The sequence below is a fragment of the Mchenga conophoros genome, linkage group LG5 (assembly GCF_057382185.1).
Source record: "Mchenga conophoros isolate Kocher_MC1m ecotype Shallow Benthic linkage group LG5, M_conophoros_male_GT1.1, whole genome shotgun sequence".
NCBI classification, from domain to species: domain Eukaryota; kingdom Metazoa; phylum Chordata; class Actinopteri; order Cichliformes; family Cichlidae; genus Mchenga; species Mchenga conophoros.
This window is the reverse complement of record NC_140530.1, coordinates 28,582,788-28,604,557: the sequence shown is the minus strand read 5'-3', so window position 1 is coordinate 28,604,557 and position 21,770 is coordinate 28,582,788. Positions and strand designations below refer to the sequence as shown.

Sequence of the window (21,770 nt, the reverse complement as noted above, 5' to 3'; positions counted from 1 at the left end):
TTTTTTTTTTAATATTTCCCCAATGCTGATACCCAAGATTACACCTGAGGAAAACCCAGTTTTATTGCACCTTTAGTGAACTCTGCTCCCCTTGTTCATGTTTTTCCCAGTTTGACCAGTTATTGGTTAATTTACAGCTCTTACTTCTTTCAAAACTCGGCCTTGATGGTAAATGGCAATGTCCTGTTTTAGTTTCCATTCAAACGCCACCCTGTTTTATTTTGAAACGTGTCACCGGACATTCAGCACGCGTTAATCCACTCCTCTTTACGCGGGTGCCTGGCACCCGGTGTAATGTGCACTCCTCTCCATTCCTCACCAACTCTAAGTCAGTCTGTCAGAGACCGTCTGAGCGCGCACACATACACAGAGCCCTTCATACAGTCTCTGGGGCACACGCGCGCACTGACGCGCACAGACACGTTGGCTCGCTCTGTCGGAACATAGAAGATAGGAGAGGAAAGGGAAGCGGAGAGCTCCCATTTATTTGCCCCCAACTTCCCTCTTTGCGTCTACTTGTGTCTTTCTGATTCTTCTTATCCACCAATGCAAGGATTTTATTACTCTTATTACTGCCACTGCTGTCCCGAACTAAGGGAAACAACTTTAAGGACCAGACGGGAGTATGTAAAATAATTCTTACTGCTGAACAAAACAAGAAGAAAAAGAAGGAAGAGATGGATAAACGGAGTAATTCTGGCGTTTGGCTGGCAGCTTTCTTCTACTTTGTACTTTGGGGACACACTGATGGACAATTCTTTCCAGGTAGTGAAGCAATTTATTCTTGTGTGTGTGTGTGTGTGTGTGTGTGTGTGTGTGTGTGTGTGTGTGTGTGTGTGTGTGTTTTAAATATTTTCAGATTCTTTGTGCATTGGTCGGCTTTGATTCAGTTTGAGTTGAATGTCACAGCGCTGAAGTTGCTCACATAGGGAGGACATGCAGGGTGATCTGAGCGCTTTGTGATTTCCAGGGCATTACAGATGCATATGTGGTACTGCTGGATAATGTGATAGTAAAGCAACTTTAAACTCAGCACGTTAGTCGCAGAATCTAAACCACTGTTCTGTATCCACACAGAAATCTTTGCATATGAGTAAGAATGTCCGAAAAAAGGAAACTGCAATAAATCCCTTGTTTAAGTAATTATTGAGATGGTTTTTTTTTTAATAATAGTGCCAGTTTGACTTATGATGGACACTCGTCTGAGTTTGCGTCAGCATATTCAGTTCAGCTTCACATGGCTCATCGGAGGTTTTGACAAAGTTTTGGAGCTTTAGGAGGTTTTGCTTTACGAAGCTTACTGTAAGGACGGGCTACATGTTGTTGACGGTAGAAATGTGTCTCATTTTCAGTTCAAATTATAGTCTACTTTGCTGAAATCACTTGGTTTTAGAAACGGGCAGAACAGTGCGCGCTTGTCTGAGCGCAAAACAGTCAATTTACAGCGTCCCCACACTTCTTTACATAACCTAATGATCACAGATATTTTGACATGTACTCCGGCATGCATATAAACGCGCACCTGTACAGCGGTACCATATGAAAAAAAGTGCAAGTGTTATTTAGAAACAAAGTGAAGAATAACTGAAGTTTCCTTTTTAATCTTTGGGCAATGGACTAATTCTAACAGCAGTTCAGATAGCCGAGTAATACTCCGCTTCTCAAACGGCATACCTGACAGTATATTACAGTAAACATACAGATACACAGTTTAATCTCTCGGAGTTTAAAGCTACGGAATCCTCTTGCTGTCCGCAACATCTCCCCTCCGCAGCCCACACTCAGCATCGCTCTGGCACTTGTTACGCACAGGCGAGGTATGGAGAGTTTTCGGAATCCTTTTGGTTTTAGGGATATAATCGAGTCAGTGGTGATTACGATTATCTTTTTTCAGAAGTGGAAGCTCCACAGTTAGATACAAAGACACGAGAGTCGAATTACAACAGCATCGTTATTACTCCCAAACATGGGATATATATCATTTCTTGATAAAAACACATCCCGAATGAAAACCAAGAAGCCGTTTAGAAGAGATCAACATGCGATTCCGTAATGGAAACATTTAACGATTCTTCAAAAAAAAATATAGTCAATATTTAAAATTATAATGCAAGCACTTTATGCCCTCTGCCTAGGGCTGTTTTGTATGCTCTTTGATCGTTGAATCTCACTTTTTAACGGTCATGATACAATATGAGACTTTCAAAAACGTCCGCTTGTGTCCTCTGCTCAAACTCAGGAAACTGAAGGTAGACGTGAGATGAAAAGAAAATCCGTTAAAGTCAGCGATGTTTCAGCGGACTGCAGCAGCAACCTGTCTACTCTGTGTTCTGCTCTCTCCAAGCATCTTCTGCTTGGTATTCATGACTTGTACGACTGCAAAAAGAGGCTACTTTGAAGGAAAGACTGGCTCTAAACACTGAGTCCTTCCTCGCTTTATCTTGCATTCTGTGTTGCAGAGGTGCAGAGCCGCGAGTAGCCTCTTTCCGTGCGTAATGGTGCAGCGGAGGTAACCTGTACTTTGTGCGTTACGATAAAGGAAGTACATAACTCGTCAAATGTGTGTGTTTATGTCTGAATTCAACTAAAAACTTAAAGCTTTGTGAGATATGAGTCTTCATTTCGACAGGCTAACATTAACAGACACGAGGAGAACAAAAGAAAACAGTTTTAAAGCCACATAAACAAAGGAAAGCCTATCCTTCATACAGATTTAAAGCAACTAATGAAACACAGGTGATCTCATCATCAGGCTGTGATAAATGGACAAAAGGCTCAAAATGTTGCAGAGGCTGAAAATATTTTTAGATTTTTGTTTGTTTGTTCGTTTTTTCTAAAGAACGATTTGGAGTCTTTATAATATAAGAATGCATCATCATTCTGAATTGTTTCACTCACATTTTTCACTTTATTTGCAATTTATTTTATTAGTGTGTGTGTTCCTGTATATGTAACAGAAGAGAGCAAAGGGACAGTTTTTTTGCTTGTTGTTTGATACGTGCCGTTGGGGGGCGATATTGATACATCCTTGCTATCTGTCGGACAGATTCCCCTATCTCTCTCTCTCTCTCTCTCTCTCTCTCTCTCACACACACACACACACACACACACACACACACACACACACACACACACACACACGTTGGACCAGACTTTTTAAAATGATTGTTTTTTCTTTTTATTCCTCTTACAAAAAAATGTGAAACATATTCAGCTATAATGATAATAGACTGAAATCCAATGATGAAGAAATCAATTTCACCCCACGGCTGTCAGTCACTCTTAATGACATGTTGTAGAGGTTGTAATAACCCTCTAATCCATCCTCATATGGAAGCTGCATTTGTATTTGTCTGTTTGCGGACTTAGTTTTTCTGTGTTTATTTATTTCATACTTGTATTTTTTTTAAACATTCAGCTGTTCTAGTTGGCATTTTGAAATTGGTTTAAGCTGAAGTTTAAGCTGAAGTCAGTGTATGACTTATTGATAAAGCATTAATAACTTACCTGCTTTCTCCTTACCTTTGCTTTTGTGATTTGGGTGAACTGATCCTTTAAAAAGAGGTTCATTTGTTCTTGTGTTTTGCAACAACATTATGTTCAAGAAAGCAGAGGCATGTGTTACTCAAGGCCGTCCTTTCATTTGGTGTGTGTGTGTGTGTGTGTTGGGTGCAGCTGTGCTCCTGATACATGTCTTTGAGCTCCAGTGCCCACTAATTGTTGAATATCCGGTTGAATCTGGAGGTGATGGGCACTGAGGTGTGTGTGTTTTCATGGAAACCAATTTACAATTTATATTCCACTTAATTAGATTTCTTTGGCAGCAAGGACAAAAGGGGGGAAAGTGAGAAAAAGAATGAAAGGAGAAAGGGAGCGACCGTGTACTTACTTACTCTTTCTCCTTGACTTGTTTGCCTGTTGTGTTGACATGATAAAGGGATATAGAGAAGTCTTTGGCTCTGATCAAATAAACATCTCTCAATTCCCCAATTAAAGAGCCATTTGTAAGATTAGTGTAGAGACTGCTATGTGCGTTTTGTAAATGAATGACACATGGAGACCTCTCATATAAGTGAAGTGGAGTAAAAATGTGCAGAGGTGAGGGGAAAAAGAGATTTACATGAGCAGAGGAAGGACGTGTAGAATGAACAATGATGAACTTGGGAGTAAAGAACACGAGAAGGTGCGGTGAAATGAGAAGGTCAAAGAACAATTTGGGAAGAGAATGGAGGAGATGTGTGGAAAGGGTGAACTTAGGAGGGGGAGGGGTAAGAGAGAGAAACTCAGGGTTAAGCGAGCAAAACAAAGGGGTGGGAGTGAGGAAAGAAGAAAGGGGGAGAAAGAGAGATGCAAGGGAAAATATGAGGAGGAGTAAGAAGGAGAGTACTCATCTAGATGGGGTGACGAATGAGGCAGCAGATGATATGACCATCCCTTCTTGCAATCTCATCCTTTTGCCTTTGCCTTCAAGCTGCTCTCTATGAATCTTCTCCATCTCCCCTTCTATTTTGAAAGGAAGTGGAGAAAGAAGAAAATGATGGAAATGAAAGAAAAGACAGAAAGAGTAAGAAGTAGATTAACATTCTGGACATGTAAAACAAAAGGTAGAGAAACTGAAGTTATAGAGGGGAGAGAAGAGCAGATGCCAAGAACAGGACTGGAGAAGGAAGAGACTGTGAGAGCAGAAGAGAGGACAAGAACAAAAAAAGAGAGGAGCTGTCTAGCTGAGATGTAGAGAGGCAAAGAAATAAGGACGAGTGGTCGGAGGAAATGACAAAGTATCACAAGACTTCCAGAAAAAAAAACTGCACTAAGTTGATTATGTCTCACTGTTATCGACTGTCTGAGTGGCTATAATTGTTTCCTTTGCTGTGTGTGTGTATGTGTCTTAAAGAACGACAGAGAGAGAGAGAGAGAGAGAGAGAGAGAGAGAGAGAGGGATTTATGACAGGATATCTGTCACCTCATGCCCCACTCTGTTTAGTATGCTGTCCATCCTCTGTGTGCGTGTGTGTCTCTGCCTAATCCACACCACTTATTCTATTGGCCCGACTAACTGACAGCCTAATAGCAGGGCATGTTGAGTGCTGGAGCATCGTGCATGTGTGTGTGTGTGTGTCGGAAATAGAAAGAGACGGACAGTTTGGTGTTGAATGAATGGTAGTGCATAGTGGAGCTGAAAGAGACCAAAGGTATAAAGAGTGAGAGCAGCCAGTCTCTCCATTCACTAATGTGCACTTAGAAAAAAGAAGGTGTTAATGCAAATGTGCATGTGGTGCAGTATTAGCGCGCAGTTACATCAGAAATTAATTTGTATACCCTTGGTGCTGAATGCCTGCTGATGCAGGGACCACTCACCACCCTTAGATGGCTTACCACCAATGCTGGCAATAGCCTGAATTGCCAGGCACCAATTAGCTGGAAGACCTATTCTAAGTGCTAACATAAGCTTTGGTTAATGCAAATACATTTTGTGAAATTTCAGCTGATTATAATCTCAGCTGCAGACAAGTTCAGAGGTGGAAAGACAAAATCATTTCCACAGTTCTCATTAACGTCGTGTAAAAGTCTCATACATCTTCCATTTTTTAAAGTCTAGCGAGGAGTACATACAGAGTGATTGGGAAAAAAATAGTGGGAAAGTCATTTTTTCACCACAGATGTGGTCTGTCTTTTATGATTCTCCAATAAATTTCATTATTAGGATGTCTTTCAAGTTCACCATTTGTCCAAAAGCCCTTTCAACATTTGAGGCAATAATCACAAAGCACCTTCAGCACCATTATACCCCTAGTCACAAAAATGCAGATTATATTCCCTTCCTCTGCATGTTTTTACTGAAATGTAATTTTTCTGTAAGCTCATGGCCAATTATCAAAATTATTGCCTGAAAACATTAACAAAGTTACTCCCTTGTGGGAGGCAAACAACCATGAGTTCTCTGTTCTGGAAGATGGTAGCCAGGCTGACAGTTATCTGCGATGGGGATATTTGACAGTTCAAAGCTGAATGAGACACTATGAGCACTCAACGATGACATAGCTGTCAAATGCAACTCTAATGTAAGGACAAGAAAAATGTGTGTTTAATGGGCCTGAGGGCGAATTGCCTGGTATGTCCACGGAGCCATCAGTGCACATAAAACTCATTCGTAACAAATGTACAGATTTAGCCATCAGAGATGCGGCCAGTTTTCCATTAGAACTACAGATAGCTTTATTAAATGGGCTGAAGATATTTGGTGTAGTGAAACCAAGATGTCTTATAATATGCACAAACTGAGCATGAAACGGAGAAAATTTTTTTTCCCCACCTGCAGAGGATTTAGAGCATGACTCAGAGGGAGAAACATCTCTCACTTACTCTCAGAGAAAAGTAGAAAGCATGTATAAACATTTTAAAACAAAGAATTCCCTTTATAGTTGAGCATAAACATAAACAGTTAATGCCTTCCCTCATTAAAGTAAACTAAGAACATATGGTGTATATTTCAGTGTATTTTTGTGCACTACTTTTTGAGTACAAAAGTGAGATAGCAATACAAGCTGAAAAGTTAATATCATCCCAGGACATTGTGTTATTGTAAAGTACCGCATTGTTAAATCTGTAGTTTGAACATATGCCATTCAATTCAATTCAATTCAATTCAATTCAATTTAAATAGCGCCAAAACAACATCAACAAGAACAACAACAGTTGGCAAGATAACCCCAACAATCAAATGACCCCTTTTGAGCAAGTACTTGGTGACAGTGGGAAGGAAAAACTCCCTTTCAACAGGAAGAAGCCTTTGGCAAAACCAGGCTACACTTTTATCACAGCCAAAAGAATTCAGATTGATGATATTGTTGTATCTATAGAAAAAAAATATAATAAGGGACAGCAGTGTAATTTGTAAATGTAAAACAGGTTATAGCTATGTAATGATCGTATTCTTGCAGCTCTAACTTAACACTTTTGCTGACTGACCAGTTGACCAGGCAACTTGTGCAAATTAATTTGTAGAAAAATAGTTTGAAGTTGCTTGCCTTGCTGTACATCTTTGTGTGCCACCCACAGGCCCTGTAGAATGTGGAAAGAGTATACAGTTTTTAGGCAAAAGAGTCATAATACATGGTATTTCTGCAGTATGTCAGCTCATTATTACTTGCTACAATAGTTCTGGTAAAGTTAAATGTGCTGTTAAGATTTCAAATCCAGAACTTAAAAGTTGGATAGCAAAAAGGTATTCTTATTAATATGGTGCCAACATTTTAAACCCACATTATAAACAATAAACAAATTTGGATATAGTGAAAAAAAAGAAGTTTACATTCATTTTATCTGTTTGGGACAAGTGTAGGTTGAGGTATGCAGTCATGTTGACTAAGTATATCATAAATCATGATTAAGAAATCTCACAACGATACTCTCATAATTATAATTACTTTTTGGGTACATGCCAGTTACACTGGAATGATTTTCTTTCCCTACCTGAGTACAGTAGAAAATATCATGACTGTGAGCTTTGAAAAGAGAAGAAAAGAGCATTCATTTCTGTGTTCATTAGTCACCTCAAAGCAGCAGAAGATACCACTAACACTTACCATACAGCCGTCTTTCAAGCAGTAATAGCCTAAATAAAATATATGCCTGGTGGACATTGAACTTTCATTATAACAAATTAAACCATTAATTACAGTTAATTCATGCATTACATAAATTATACAAGGTTACGTTTATAGCAGCCTATAAATTATACAGCCATCATAAGTGATACAACAGTGCATTCAGAAACCTTAACCTTAGAAGGGCATAATGGCATTCCTGATAGAATTCAGCAGCTGGATGGTAGCAGACATAAATGAGCTGGAAAATGTTTTTGTTTTTATCCTTTAGAGGCTGTTAACTTCGGCTTCAGGGCAGGATGGTGCAGATGTTCATCTTCCATGTCTTATTGCACTTTGACTTCACTTTCAGAAGGGAATGCATCAGTAAACATAGCTTTGTGGCACTTTTAAGCTTTCGGGAGTTAGGCGAAAAGAAAATGCAACTCTTAATAAAATTTTGAGTATGAGTGGTTCCTTAAATTTTCAGAAAGCTGGCCCCCTGCCAAAATCGCCTCCACTGTTCATTTGTGAAAGCAGTTTATGGCATGTTAATTAGTTTTAATAATTAAGCATTTTTTAGACACTGTGACACACATGTCATGAAAAAAAAACTTTGGTTTTGTCACCTTTTTGATGGGTCAGATTTAATTGACTGGTAATTTAAAGAATTATGCTTTAGAACACATGTTTCTTGCTGTAAAAGGTTACTTTTTCATCCAAACAATCATCTTTTCCTAATTTGAGGAGTTAGGAAAAGATGTTGGTTAGGCCTGCACCTGACCAACAGGTTTTGGTTGAAATTAATCCATGAATGAAGACAAAACTGAAGTGTTCTCTGACATGAGAACTGGACCTCAGTCTTCTGGTTGAAAGTCAGTAGCTTGCTGAAATATCTTTGACAGGGCTAATAATATAATAACCTCTTACTTTGAAATTATTGGTATGCACAGCACACAAAGTTTAATGAGCAACTACTAAATACACAGTTTTTATTTCTACTGAAACATCGTCTGTTGTACCAGAGCAGGAAATACCTCACAAAATAAGAAAAATTATGTATAAAATAGATTATTCAAACCTTGGATGAACATATCTCTATTTCAACAGTTTCATATAATTGCTGTCTTTATTGATAAAGATATAACAAATTAATCTGTATTTAAATATTCATTAGGTTTCAAAAGTTCTTGTATAGTAAGAATGTGATGTGAAAAATTTCAAAATAAAAGTTCTTTCCTGATTTTGCTTTCTTGGAGTTAAGATTGGTTTAATCTGACAAACCACAACTGTTTACAAGGAATAATTTTGGTCTTATTTAAAGCAACTGCCCAACTAAAATAAGAGCAATACTGAGCATTCAATTAAACTGGTTCTCTGAGGACTTCATAACTCTAGAACAGGGGTCTCAAACGCCAGTCCTTCAGGGGCAGTGTCCTGAAACCTTTCCATGTGTCCCTGTTGCAACACACCTGAATAAAATTAGTCTGTCATTAACAAGAGTATAGAACTTGACTGCATGCTGAAGTGGCAACCCCTAACCCTACTCAAGTAAATGTAAGTGTTTGGAAAAATGTACTTCTAACAGTACTTTTATTGCACCATGTTTATTCACTCATGAGCTGCTGTAACATGAATCAAATGGCTGATTTGCCACCTCAGCATGCAGTCAAGTTCTATACTCTTGCTAATGACCTATTCATTTTATGCAGGTGTGCTGCAACAGGGACACATGGAAAAGTTTGAGGTAACCAGCCCTCCAGGACTGGAGTTTGAGACCCCTGCTCTAGAATGACTTCCTTCTTTGCTTCCAATAGATAAAAGTTGTCCTTAACTACAACCAACCCAGGATTTTGTCTCTTTAATGTGAGGACACTGCTTTTGAGGTTTTGCCAAAATAACTGATGCTTGTGCGATATTCTCACCAATTTTTCTTAATTGGCGTGATGTTTCCTCCAGATTAGTTAAGCTTTTATGAAAAGGCTAGAGTGGCCATTTTCCTGCCATGGTACTCCAACTGGAGTAACTGCTGAAGATGAGGGCACATGTCTAAAATGGCAAAACAAACTTGGAGACAAATCAAGTCGTGATTGAGCTGATTAGAATGTTGGAGGTGTAAAACATACACGGTGCAGCGCATTAAAAACTTCCTTCCCTCTAATTAAAATAACTGCTGATTAATGCAAGAGGTCTTAACGATGCTTAACAAGGTTTTGCGGTAATTAATCCATATTTAATAGAAGATGTTAGGCGAGAGAGACTGCTTCGTCGGCTGAATCAACAAGCTTGGGGGTGTGGATGGCAAAAGGGAAATAAAGGAGGAAATGAGTCAAATAAGTGTGGGTAGCAGTTATAAAGACAGTTATTCAATTTAGCTGAAGGAGAGAGAAGAGAAAGAAAAGATATTAGATGACATCTGAGCATCTCACTGTATTCTCAGAGTGACTAAATTTAATTTATGTCAGACTGTGTGGGAGGTTTTACTCAGAAGATAGATACACAGATGTAGTCAGAGGCACTCTCAACTAGTCTATAAAACATTTCGTATAAAAATCTAAATAACCAAATCAAACTTTAAAGTTCAGGATAAAAGAGCCTTTGTAGAATAATTCCTGTTTATTACAACTCGGGTCTTGGTCTCTATTAGTAGTTATGGCCAGCTTTTCTATCATCATCCTTAACTGTATAAAAAAAAAGAAGCAGGGCAGGAAACACAAGCGGTAGAAATAGAAAAAAACATATTAGGAAGAATAGATAACGGCATTCAATAAAAGTATTACCCGTATAGTGTATTCATGGTTTGAGTCACCTGATTCCTAGCCAATGACTGCGACAGGCTGTGGAGCTCTTTCAACTTTTGCTCTTGAGTCAGTGTCTTTATAGGAATGCATATAAATAACTGAATTCCACTTCTACCACTTTTTTATGCCATGCAAAAATGTTATTAGTTATTAGGTATAAAGTCAAGGTTAAAGCAATGTTCAAAATGTGGAATCATGATATGCCCTTACATGCTATTTATTCACGCTTTCATGATCTGTCTCTAACCTTGTTGTTGAATACTTTATTGAAGACCAAAAAGAACTCTGGCAAATCAGCTTTAGCTGCAGTTTTGTGTTTGGTTTAGGGGTGAATGGCATGTCACTTAAACTAAAATGGTGAGCATGGCAAAACACATTTGCTAAAAATTTGCAGCTAATATTCTCTCTTTCATAACACTGATGTGGAGACTTCTGCTCAAAGGACCACTGTGCTTAAACACAGGCTCACAGGGGACACTACTAGATTCAGAAAACACCTTACTGTGCTTTAATAACAGCTTAGTAACAGGACAATGTGATTGTCCAACCTAGTCTATGGGTAACTTGTTATAGAGTCACAATGCTTAATCAATTGACACATATTTCTGGAAAATAATGCTACATTATTATATGTTCTTCAACATGAATTCCTAACATTATTTTATGCTCCTGAACACAACTCTTTATCAGTGCGCTCTCATTTGCATTGATTTGTGCCCATGTACACAAAATGAATGTTTTCCACTTTTGAGAGTGGTCGGAGGTGAAGCAAATCATTTACAAGTTCATACATATGAACGATTTTCCCATCTTATTGTTTCAGGTTAAGCAATAAAAAATGATTTGGTTAAGGTTATGTATTAAAAAAACTACAGGGTCAGGAAAAGACCTTTATGGTAAATGGCCTGTATTTGTATAACACTTTACTCAGTCCCTAAGGACCCCAAAGCGCTTTACATTACATTCAGTCATTCACCCATTCACATTCACAAAATACTGCTCTGTCTTTTAAAGCTTAGTTTTCTTGGTTCTCATGGTGACATCTCGCTGCTTTCTCAAGAAAATATAGATGCTTCTGACATGACAGACACACAAATTCATGAGTCATTGTCATGAAAAATGTGAAAACTGGTGTCCTTGAGCAAGAAAGACTGCTTTTTTGTGATTATTTAAAATGTTGTTATGTGACTGGACTGGACTGTACATAGACTGAGGAAAGGCAGAAATAAAAAGAGATATTTCAGAAGAAGTGGTCAGAGATGATAAAAAACGAGATTCAAAGAAACTGAGACTGCAATTCAAAAGTCGAAAAGTATCTTTCTCATGGGGAGAAACTGCACAGAACTAACGGTAGAAAGACAGAAGAAAACTAATTATAAGGGAATATAAAGTTGGCAAAGAAGGAATAAATGAAGATTGACAAAGGTTTGGATAGAGAGGAATGGAGAGAGCGCTAGAGACAGATAAGAGCAAACATCATAATATTTGCCTGGCAGTTTGATTTCCCCTCTCATTATTTACACACAGAAACACACACACACACACACACACACACACACACACACACACACACACACACACACACACACAGACGAAGTACACAGGCTGCCCAATATACACACATGTTGTTTTTTTGACAGAACAGTCTGTAGGTGCCAACCATCTTCTAGTTGTTTACAGACTTTCATCTGTACACACTCTTTCACACAAACAGATACACATGTATAGTACACACAAATGCACACACTTGGCTAAAATACTGCCAAGTATACACAACTGTAATCCAGCATCTGCTCTCCTTTATTTATCACTTACTTTTAATCTTTCTCTTCATACTGCATTCTTTATGTGTGATTTTCTTTCTTTCTTTTTTAAACAATTCAGCCTCTTTCTTATTTTTCTCACTCCATATAAGCATCCTCCCATTCATTCATTCATTTTAGCCTCACTTCCACTGATTCGGCAGTCCATCTGCCTGTCAGTCTATCTACTTATGATTTCATCATTTCAGCAATCATCCATCTAACTGTCAGTCAAACCAAACCAAAGCGGTGCACGTGAAGCGAAAGGCAAAACACAGCGGTGTAAGTGTTCATGAGTTCAGTGTGAGCATACGCGTCCAAAGGTGAGTGTGCGCTCAGATGAAATGCTGATTAATAGATAATTGCTTCTGTCATGGGTAGCTACAGAAAATGCTGCTTGGATAAGTGATACAGACGCACAGAGAGGAAGACAGACAGGAGAATGGACAGATAGACAGGAAACCATTTCCTCAGCCAAGAAGCATGGCAGCCACTGCTTTACCTGTCACTCACAGATAGAGGTTAGAGAAGTAGGGGCGATGGAAAGAAAGAGTAAAACACATAAGTGGGGGAGATCGAGAGGGTAAACGTGAAACCAATGAGGAGGAAGTGGAGGAAGCTGTGAGAGAAAGAGATTTGAGATGAGAGAAAACCATTGAGGATAAAAAGCAGAAATGACAAATGGGAGAATGAGTGGGAGAAAAGAAGGAGAAATAAAGATTGTAGATTGCTGAGGAGGAGGTGCAGGAGGAGGGAAAAGGAAGAGATTAAAAAGTTTAACATGGACAGTGAGAAAACGCCTCATTGATAAACACTTTAATACATAAACGTGCTAGTGTTTTTACATGCCACCCTCATGCTTGAATAAGCTGAATAAGTGAACACCTCGCACTCAGACTGTTGGCTTACTTGTGGTAAAATGTTAAGAAGAGCCTTCAGCTTTCAGGCCCCTCTGCTGTGGAACCAGCTCCCAGTTTGGTTTCAGGAGACAGACACCTTCTCTACTTTTAAGATTAGGCTTAAATCTTTCCTTTTTGATAAAGCATATAGTTAAGGCTGGATCAGGTGACCCTACAATAGCCCTGGGCTGCAGGTAGTTTGATTTAATCATTAGTTATTAATCTCTGGCTCTCTTCCAGTGTGTTTTTTATCCTTTCTTGCTCCCCTCACCCACAACACAGCACAGCAGATGGCTGACCATTCCTGAGGTCTGGTTCTGCCAGAGGTTCTTTCCTGTTAAAAGGGAGCTTTTCTTTCCCACTGTTGCCAAAGAATTGCTCAAAGATCATTGTAGGGTATCTGCTTAACAATATAAAGCACTTTGAGGCAACTGCTGCTGTGATTTGGCACTATATACTGTGAATGAAACTGAATTGTTGCTTGTTGCGTAAATTGCAGTGACCTTTTCCATCAGGATAGAGTCTAAATCTAACCTTAGTGCATTTTTATACCATGTCAGCCTGTCTCTAAGCTGCCACTGCTGAACGCTGCCACATTTAAGTGCATATGTTTTCTGCTTTTTGTAAAGTCACGTAAGTATGAGCATTGTGGTCATTACTCAAAAAGTAATTTATTACAAACTGTTACTTTAAAAAAATGTATTCCATGAAGAAAATAATTTGCTACTCTTTAGATCACATTTCTATTAGGCTACATTTCTACACTGGAAATGTAGCCTAATGCCAATGTAACTGACAGCAAAGCTGGTTTTCCCAAAGAAAGCTTAATATAGAAATATACCGAGGTGCATCAATTAATGTTTGAAATCACTGATGATTAAGATGTCAAGTTAATCGGTCAATCATAATCTTGTTGTTTATTTAACTCTGAGGAGACAATTCAGGAAGTTGTAAGTTCTCTATAGGGTCATCTGTGCACCTTTAAATAGAACTGGAAAGAATTTTCTTCCAGGATGTTGTTCTTCCCATCTTCTCTTATCTAGAACACCCACAAATCCCAGTGGTCATATTTTGTATGAACGGAGCCATTATACAACAATTATGAAATAGAAGACTTTGTTTGAAACATAAATAACCTGTTTTTCTAACAGATGAAAATTTGATTGCTATAGTGGCACAGAAAAACAAGCAGGAAAAAGGGGGCAGATATATAGGAAGACACATCAACACAAACAGAGTGATGATCTATATTTGATCTGCGCCTTTGTTCTTTGTACTATGTGAGGCAGTTCATGAAGTACGTCTTTGTTTCTAAACATGCTATAAATAAATTCACATCTACTCTGCCCGGTGGACAGTTAGAGAGCAAAAGGCATTTTAACTGTAAAGAACATAGAGCTTTTCTTGCATATTTTTAGATTAAAGCAGTAAAGTTTTTCCCAATAGATAGATGCAGAAAAAACTGAGAAAAAGAAGCAAACAGACAAACACACTAATAAATTCTTGACTTTATAAACGCTCTAGTTCTTCAGTGTTAAACTAGAACAACAAACTAGAGCTTCTTCCTTCCTTCCATGTAGTTTTTATTGTAGATTCTGAACAAAGACAAAAACCTTCAGCAATACAATATGTGTTTATTGCAAGAAAAGGAAATGACAGCTATTTGTCATGTTGTACTACAAGCTGGAAAGGAACTTTCATTACTGTGCAGCCCATTAAATGAATGGCAGAATTTTGAATTGTGATGAAGTGGTGAAAAGTAAGAATAGAGGTTTGTATTACAAACTGCTTTCTCTGCTTGACACTACAAACTTTGAGACAGGAATAGGCTGCGGCGGGTTTTACTACTAGTTGAGGATAATTGCGGAGCAGATGTTGGATGAGATGAGACTTTGTTGATGACTACTGCTGAGTTATGAGTCATGACTAATTATGAATATACTTTAAGTCCTCCATGGTTGTATGCAATGAGATAATGGCCCATTAAAACACTCTTAACATGCATAGACCTGCATGAAACAGGTGCATGACCCATTTCAGCTTTACAAGTGTAGTTTAAAACAGTCTCATCATTTTAAAGCCCGCACTCAACTCCCCGTCTATAGCATCATCAACAGATTGTGACTCCTATTTGTAAAATATGTCATTCTCAGACTTAGAATTATCCCCTTAATTGTGCACAATACTTGGGGTATATTTAACAGCAGACGTTAAAATAAGTGTTAATGACAAATTTTCCAGAAAAATATGAGAAAGATCTGTATGTTAAAAAAGAAAACAAATCTAACCAGAGACTAATGTGCAAGCAAGAATAATTCAGTCCTGCCAGTTTGGGCATGAAATTTGAAAATATTTCAAATAGTAATTTTCTAGGATAATACCATGCATATTTTTATTGCTCAGCATGGCATAGCTGTCCATTTTGCAGCCTACCCACAACTAAGTGGTTTGTCAGTGAAGTAATAGTCAGTGGCATGGTATGATGAACCCAAGGTGATGGAGACATGTCATGCCCCCATTACTTGTGATTTTAGCACTTTGTCATTTTTAATTATGTTCATGTAACATTTTCTTTTGATGCAAATAGTAAATGCACATGTAATTATTTCCTATTCTGCCATTTCATAAACATTACTTTGTGTGAATTTGTGTGCAATGGTCAACTTACAGCGTACAATAATAAAACCACCACTGTATGAACATTATAAATGACTTCCATAACTTTTGTTACACTGCTGGAAAGCAGTAGAGGCTGTAGCTATCTGAGCAGCACAGTCTTATTCTATCAGGCTGTCAGTCTGTAGCCCAGAATAGCATGACTCACAAAGGAGCAACAAAACCCAAAGAAATGCAATAAAAGCAGCAGCAGCAGCAGCCAACTGTGTCGACCGTGTCTGTACTTTAGAGCAGATATTAACTGTGCCATAAGAGCAGCCTTTTCCCCTTTCTACAGATTAGAGAGGGAAGAGATAACAAGAGAAAGAAGAAAAGAAGGTGATTAAAAAGAGAGCTTTATAGATACATTGAGTTGGGGTGGCAGGTAAAAAAAAAAATCAAATGACAGTGTAAGATGTAAAATGAGAGCGATGACAGGATTAAATGAAGATGACAGGGTAAGAGGCCAAAGAAGGGAAGTGATGGAGAGTATTTCGAGTGACAGATATGGTTTTGTTTTTAGTAAAAAAAAAAAAAGAAAAAAAAAGAAACTATAACTAGTATTTGATTAATTAATGCAGTTTTCCCAAATCTGCCTTGTACCAGCGATGCATTCCTATTTATTTGCTCATTCAACTTGTTTCACTTTCACTACAGTCCAAAAGCATGATCTTAGCTCGCCTGTCAAAACTGTAATACCAAGCACACATGCCCATTTGTTTCTCAGAGGATCTCTTCATGTCTAGTGTTGACTGCTGTCAGGCAAAGAGAGCAAGAGCAGGGTAGGCTATGGGAGAAGATAAAAAGAGAGAAGAGGAAACTCAAAAGAGCAGCAAAGAAAGGAGGGAACGATAGAGATAAAGAGAGTATATGATAAGAGGAAAGTGTTGGGTATTAAGAAATAGTAGTGAAAGTGTAAGCCATGGATGGTAATGAACTACCCTGTTGCTCAATAGACCACCAATCTTGGCACTGAGCCTGTGTGTGTGTGTGTGTGTGTGTGTGTGTGTGTGTGTGTGTGTGTGTGTGTGTGTGTCATTGGTAGGAGGAGGAGACAGCTCTGGGATAGTAACAACCCCCTTGTCTTATTCCTCTTGAGGTCCTATTAACCTTTACTCAACATTCGCAAGCACACACACACACACACACACACACACACACACACACACACACACACACACACACACACACACACACACTCTTCTTGACTATCCCACTCAGACACACACCCTCATGTTCTCTTTTGTTTCCCTGTGTCTCACACACACACACGCATCATGTCCTTACTAAGGAGATTTAAGAGCTGGTTAATTGGTTGGCTGAGGCTAATTTTCTGCTGAAAGTTAATGCCACCGTCATGCATGGCTCCCTGTGGAGAGAGTCCGACTTGGCTGGCTTTGTGTGTATGTGTGTTTGTGCTTGTATATTATGTGACTGTATTTTTTTAGTTGTGTCCTCCACAAGGGTTGCTAACTGGCATATAAACTCTTATCAGCTCCTATCGAGTTCCCAAACAAAAAGTTGTTGTTGCACTAAGTGGTTGGACAAAAGTAATGTTTCCACTTACATTGCTCAGAGGAAGCAGTAGGGAGGCGTATATTTACTGGGGTGGATGTAATATTAGTCTGACGCAAAGGATCTAGTGCCAAAGACTTTATTTGGAAATGCATTAAGCTCAACCTGCTGGTTTTTTTTCCAAGTTTAAAATCCTCCATATCCACTGCAGCCTGTACAAAAATTATTGTGTATTGTGCCACCTGCCCCAACTTTCACCAGTTCACTGAAGATTTCTGTGACAGTGGGCTCCTATAATTCCACTTTCTCTTCCTTTCATGGTGTTTTAACATTTTTGTCAAATTGGAAACAAAAAACAAAAACAAAAAAAACATGTCTTTGCGGATCAGGTCAGTGTATCAGAGGTGGGATCAAACTCATCCATATCAACTGTCATTCTGTACCTCTTCACATAAAGAAAAAAATATCAAAGAAAGGAGATGATCCTATGAAATGACAGCGAGAGGAGAAATGTCCCTACTAAGTGTTATAATAATAATACATTGCATTTATATAGCGCTTTTCGAGGCCCTCAAAGCGCTTCACAATTCATTCACTCTCGCATTCACACACTGCCCTGGGGCATACTGACAGAAGCGAGGCTGTCATATCACGCCATCGGCCCCTCTGACCACCACCAGTATACGGTAGGTGAAGTGTCTTGCCCAAGGACACAACAACCGAGACTGTCCGAGCCAGGGCTCGAACCGGAAACCTTCCGATTACAAGGCAAACTCCCAACTGTTGAGCCACGATTGCCACCAATGTCCAAGTGTTGTAGGAGAGTAACATGAAAATATCAAGAAGACTTCTACTTGGGTCAGAAAACGGCTTTGGTGATATTTTACAAATATAGATTCATCTTTTAAAAAAAAAAACATACACTCTCAGTTAACCACGAGGCACTGGCAAATACACAAGAGTACAGCGGAACAATGTACAAAAATAAGTTTGGAGGCAGATGAGAGAACCAAGATGCTTTTGTCAGATGACAGAAATGTAACAGCAGCGTCTTGGTTCTGTCACCAGAGTACTGAAAAGTCAGGCATTTTAAAAGGCACAGTGTTACAGATGAACCAACCACTACCAACCCATTAAACCCATGAATCCAGCCAAGAAGACCTATGGGTGGACACTCAGAGCTCCTCATTGGAACACTACATGCAAAAAAGTGAAATAAAACTAGACTAAGTTCAATCAAAAGGCTGAGGCTGCAACATCTACATTTTCAGTAAACAGAATTAGATAAAACTGAACCATTACAACTACTTTCAACTGTAATTAAGGTCAAGCCTGTCCAATGTGTTGAGAATTTACATTTGATTTTTATTCTACCAACTCCTTTCAACTCTTACCAGGGAGATTATGTCCCAACACAAGGAGGAAACAAAAACATCAGAAAAGCTCTGGCCAGATAGCAGATTCAAACCCAGGACCTTCTCGCAGTGAGGCAACAACGTTAACTACAGTGATATTGTGCTTCCCTCAATCAGAACTACAGCTTTGGGATTCAGAGCTAAAGGTCAGCAGTCATGTGCAGCGCACACACACATACACACACAGAACAGAATATAATTAAAGACTGAACAGAAAGTCTTTCAATAAGTTCCCCATTGTTCCAGATATAACTCATCAGTTTAAGTTGAAGAATCCACACTTTTGAAGCCAAAATGCCATGAAACAGATAATTTTTTCCAACATTCATCAGGTTGTGTTTGTCCCAGTGGTAGTGCGCCTTCCTGTTGTAACATCCAGAAGAAATAGTCAGTGGGGACAAACTGAATTATGGCATATGCATCCATCCATTCCGCTGTCTTCCTACAAATAGGTTTTAAAAATGCTATTTTTTTTTCAACAAATCACAATGCTGACCCATAAGCTGTACCTACCACTGTTTCTTCAAAACAGGTAAACGTGGTAGAAGTATAAGGATGAAAGAATTACTAAGAGATATTCATTCCATACCATCTCTGGACTGGACTTTAATACTTGTAGTTTCACCTTGCAAAGACAGATGTCTTTGAAGTGCACATGCAGACCCTGATGTCCTTTTAGTACGGAATAAGTATCTTACGTAATGGCAAATGCAGAACGTTGTTAATCAGATGGAGGTAAACTATGCAAAAATGCAAATGCAATAAAAATGACATGCAAATGAGATATACCCTTAGTGAAAGACTGGACTGAATGTTTTGACTATTGTTTGTGTTAATGAAGTAATCAGACTGATGTGCTAAAGTGGAGACTAAAGTTAATTGAATTTTTTTGAAGATTTGATTGTGGCTATTATCAGGTGGCTTCTGACAGACAGAACTCACGAGAGTGCAAAGCACCGAGGTGACAAAGGCATAGTTACCGTGATAACATCTGCATACAATGAATATTTGTGAAGACATTTTTAATTTCCTGCTTTTTTGCTTTCTCTATCTTTGCTAAACCTTAGAACAATTAACTCGAAGAATTTCCCTCACTAACCCACTCTCTTTGTTTCTCGCAATGTTGAGTGTGGAAATATTGAATTCAACAGAATTCAAATAAACTACTATACTGCGGTCTTTGGCAAGGTTACAGGCAAGGACAGCAGTGGCTGTATGTTTGTAGATTCATGTGTCTACTTTAATGTGCCTTTGACATGTGAGTGTGTGTTTTTATATATAAAATCCTACAGGTGACTGTGTGTGTGTGTGTGTGTGTGTGTGTGTGTGTGTGTGTGTGTGTGTGTGTGTGTGCTTTCCCTCTGGAAAAAGAAAGAAGATCAGAGTGTGTAGTGATGAATAAAGCTGACACCAAGTCTAGAGGGTGTACCAGCGCCTGCCTGTGTGTGTTCATTCCATGACCTCCAGGCAGTGTGTAGGAACACAAGTTCAAAAACTATTTCCCCCTGAAGTCATGGATGTGTATTAAACATCCTCTACAAAATCAAATTTTAAAATTTGGTGTGTACTTGTCCTTTCCAGCAATTTGCTTTGAAACCCCAATGGTTTTTATTAAAACACATTTTTGATTTTCATTTTGTTTACTGACATGTGCTAAGGTTATATTTTGGGTTGTTAATAAATAAATAAATTGAATAAGGTTTGATCTCAGATTTTGGGTGAAAACAGAGAAGCAGGATGCCAGCATAACAGTGCTCATCTGTGAATGTTTATGTAAAGAGGGGGTCGGGTGGTGGTGGTGGGTGATAAATGGCTTTTGTTCACAGTTTCACACACTGGGAGTGATTGAGTGTATGTCTGTGTTTGTGCACGCTTTTCACTTAAAGCTGTAGGTCTGTGTGTGTGTGTGTGTGTGTGTGTGTGTGTGTGTGTGTGTGTGTGTGTGTGTGTGTGTGTGTGTGATTGGCAGCAGTAATTGGTGTCTGGTTGGGAGAGGAAAACAGTGAATGCATACAGTCATGGAATACTGATAGATGCTTTCTGGACTGAATATCAAAATGCACACACAAAAATATAAACACTGGACCCTTATACCAAAGAGTCAGCCAATAACATTGATGTATATATATGTTTTATGTGCTCTATATGTGCTTTTTCTTTGTTCTCCTTTCTCTGTGTTGCACTCAACATCATTAAGTGATTTTCTTTTGCTTTCTTTTTGATTCTCTAAAGTAAATGGGGGTTTGTCCGGGATATCCAAACGTGGTGGAAACGGTAAAGCTCTGGTCATTTTTAAGTCAAGCCAAGTTGAACTGCTTTTCAAAACAGTTTAACATACCTTTGTAGTTTAGATTGAACAGCGCTTGTACACACACAGGGTACACAGAGCTATATTAGAGATGCTTACCTTTCCTACTTATTACGCTTCACATCAACGTTTTAATCGATGTTAGATTTTAAAGAAGTATATTTTTACTACTTGATACTGTAATTGAGCTAAGGAAACACAAAGCAAAATTTAGGATACACAACATGCAGAACATTTAGAAACATTCACAATCCACATACAAATAAAAGCTACATTACATTGAAGTTATGTGAGGGACAGAATTACATTTCTAAATTCAGGTAGTGGAATTACTTTGAGATGAAAATCTCAGCATTGTGCACGCTGAACATGTACAACTTTTATGTGGACCTCATGTTTAGCCTGTCTGAAAAGGGGAAAAAAAGCACAGTAGGACCATACTCATCCCTGCAAAGTCATTGTATCACACATTATCCCCTTTTTTGTTTGTTAAAGCTGATATTTTCTGAAGACTTATCATCAGTCATCTCTCTTGCCCCCTCTCTCTCTCTTAATTGCAATGTAGTTTGGCGGCAAAGAGCATGCAACAGCCAAAGCCAATTGTTAGCTTAGCTAGGCTGCATAAAGGTTAGATACTGCATTAGCATTTAGATGAGTGAGAGACTCTGAAAAAAGAGAGCAAGGGAGGAAAGGATAGATAGTAATTATACCTCGGTCTGTGGTTCATTTAAGTGATTGGTGGAAAGTGTGTGTGTGTGTGTGTGTGTGTAGAAATATGATAATTAATTT

General features: G+C 38.6%; 1 protein-coding gene across 12 annotated transcripts in view; it reads left to right on the top strand.

Annotated features, from left to right (window-relative positions):
- Positions 1–344: 344 nt before the first annotated feature.
- Positions 345–21,770, top strand: part of ptprt (protein tyrosine phosphatase receptor type T) — a 333,988-nt gene continuing 312,562 nt past the window's right edge. For all 12 annotated transcript variants that reach the window (XM_085274701.1, XM_085274699.1, XM_085274700.1 and 9 more), the window contains exon 1: positions 345–765. In XM_085274701.1, the coding sequence (XP_085130827.1) occupies positions 678–765 (88 nt within the window). In that variant the 5' untranslated portion in view covers positions 345–677. The remainder of the gene's footprint in view (positions 766–21,770) is intronic.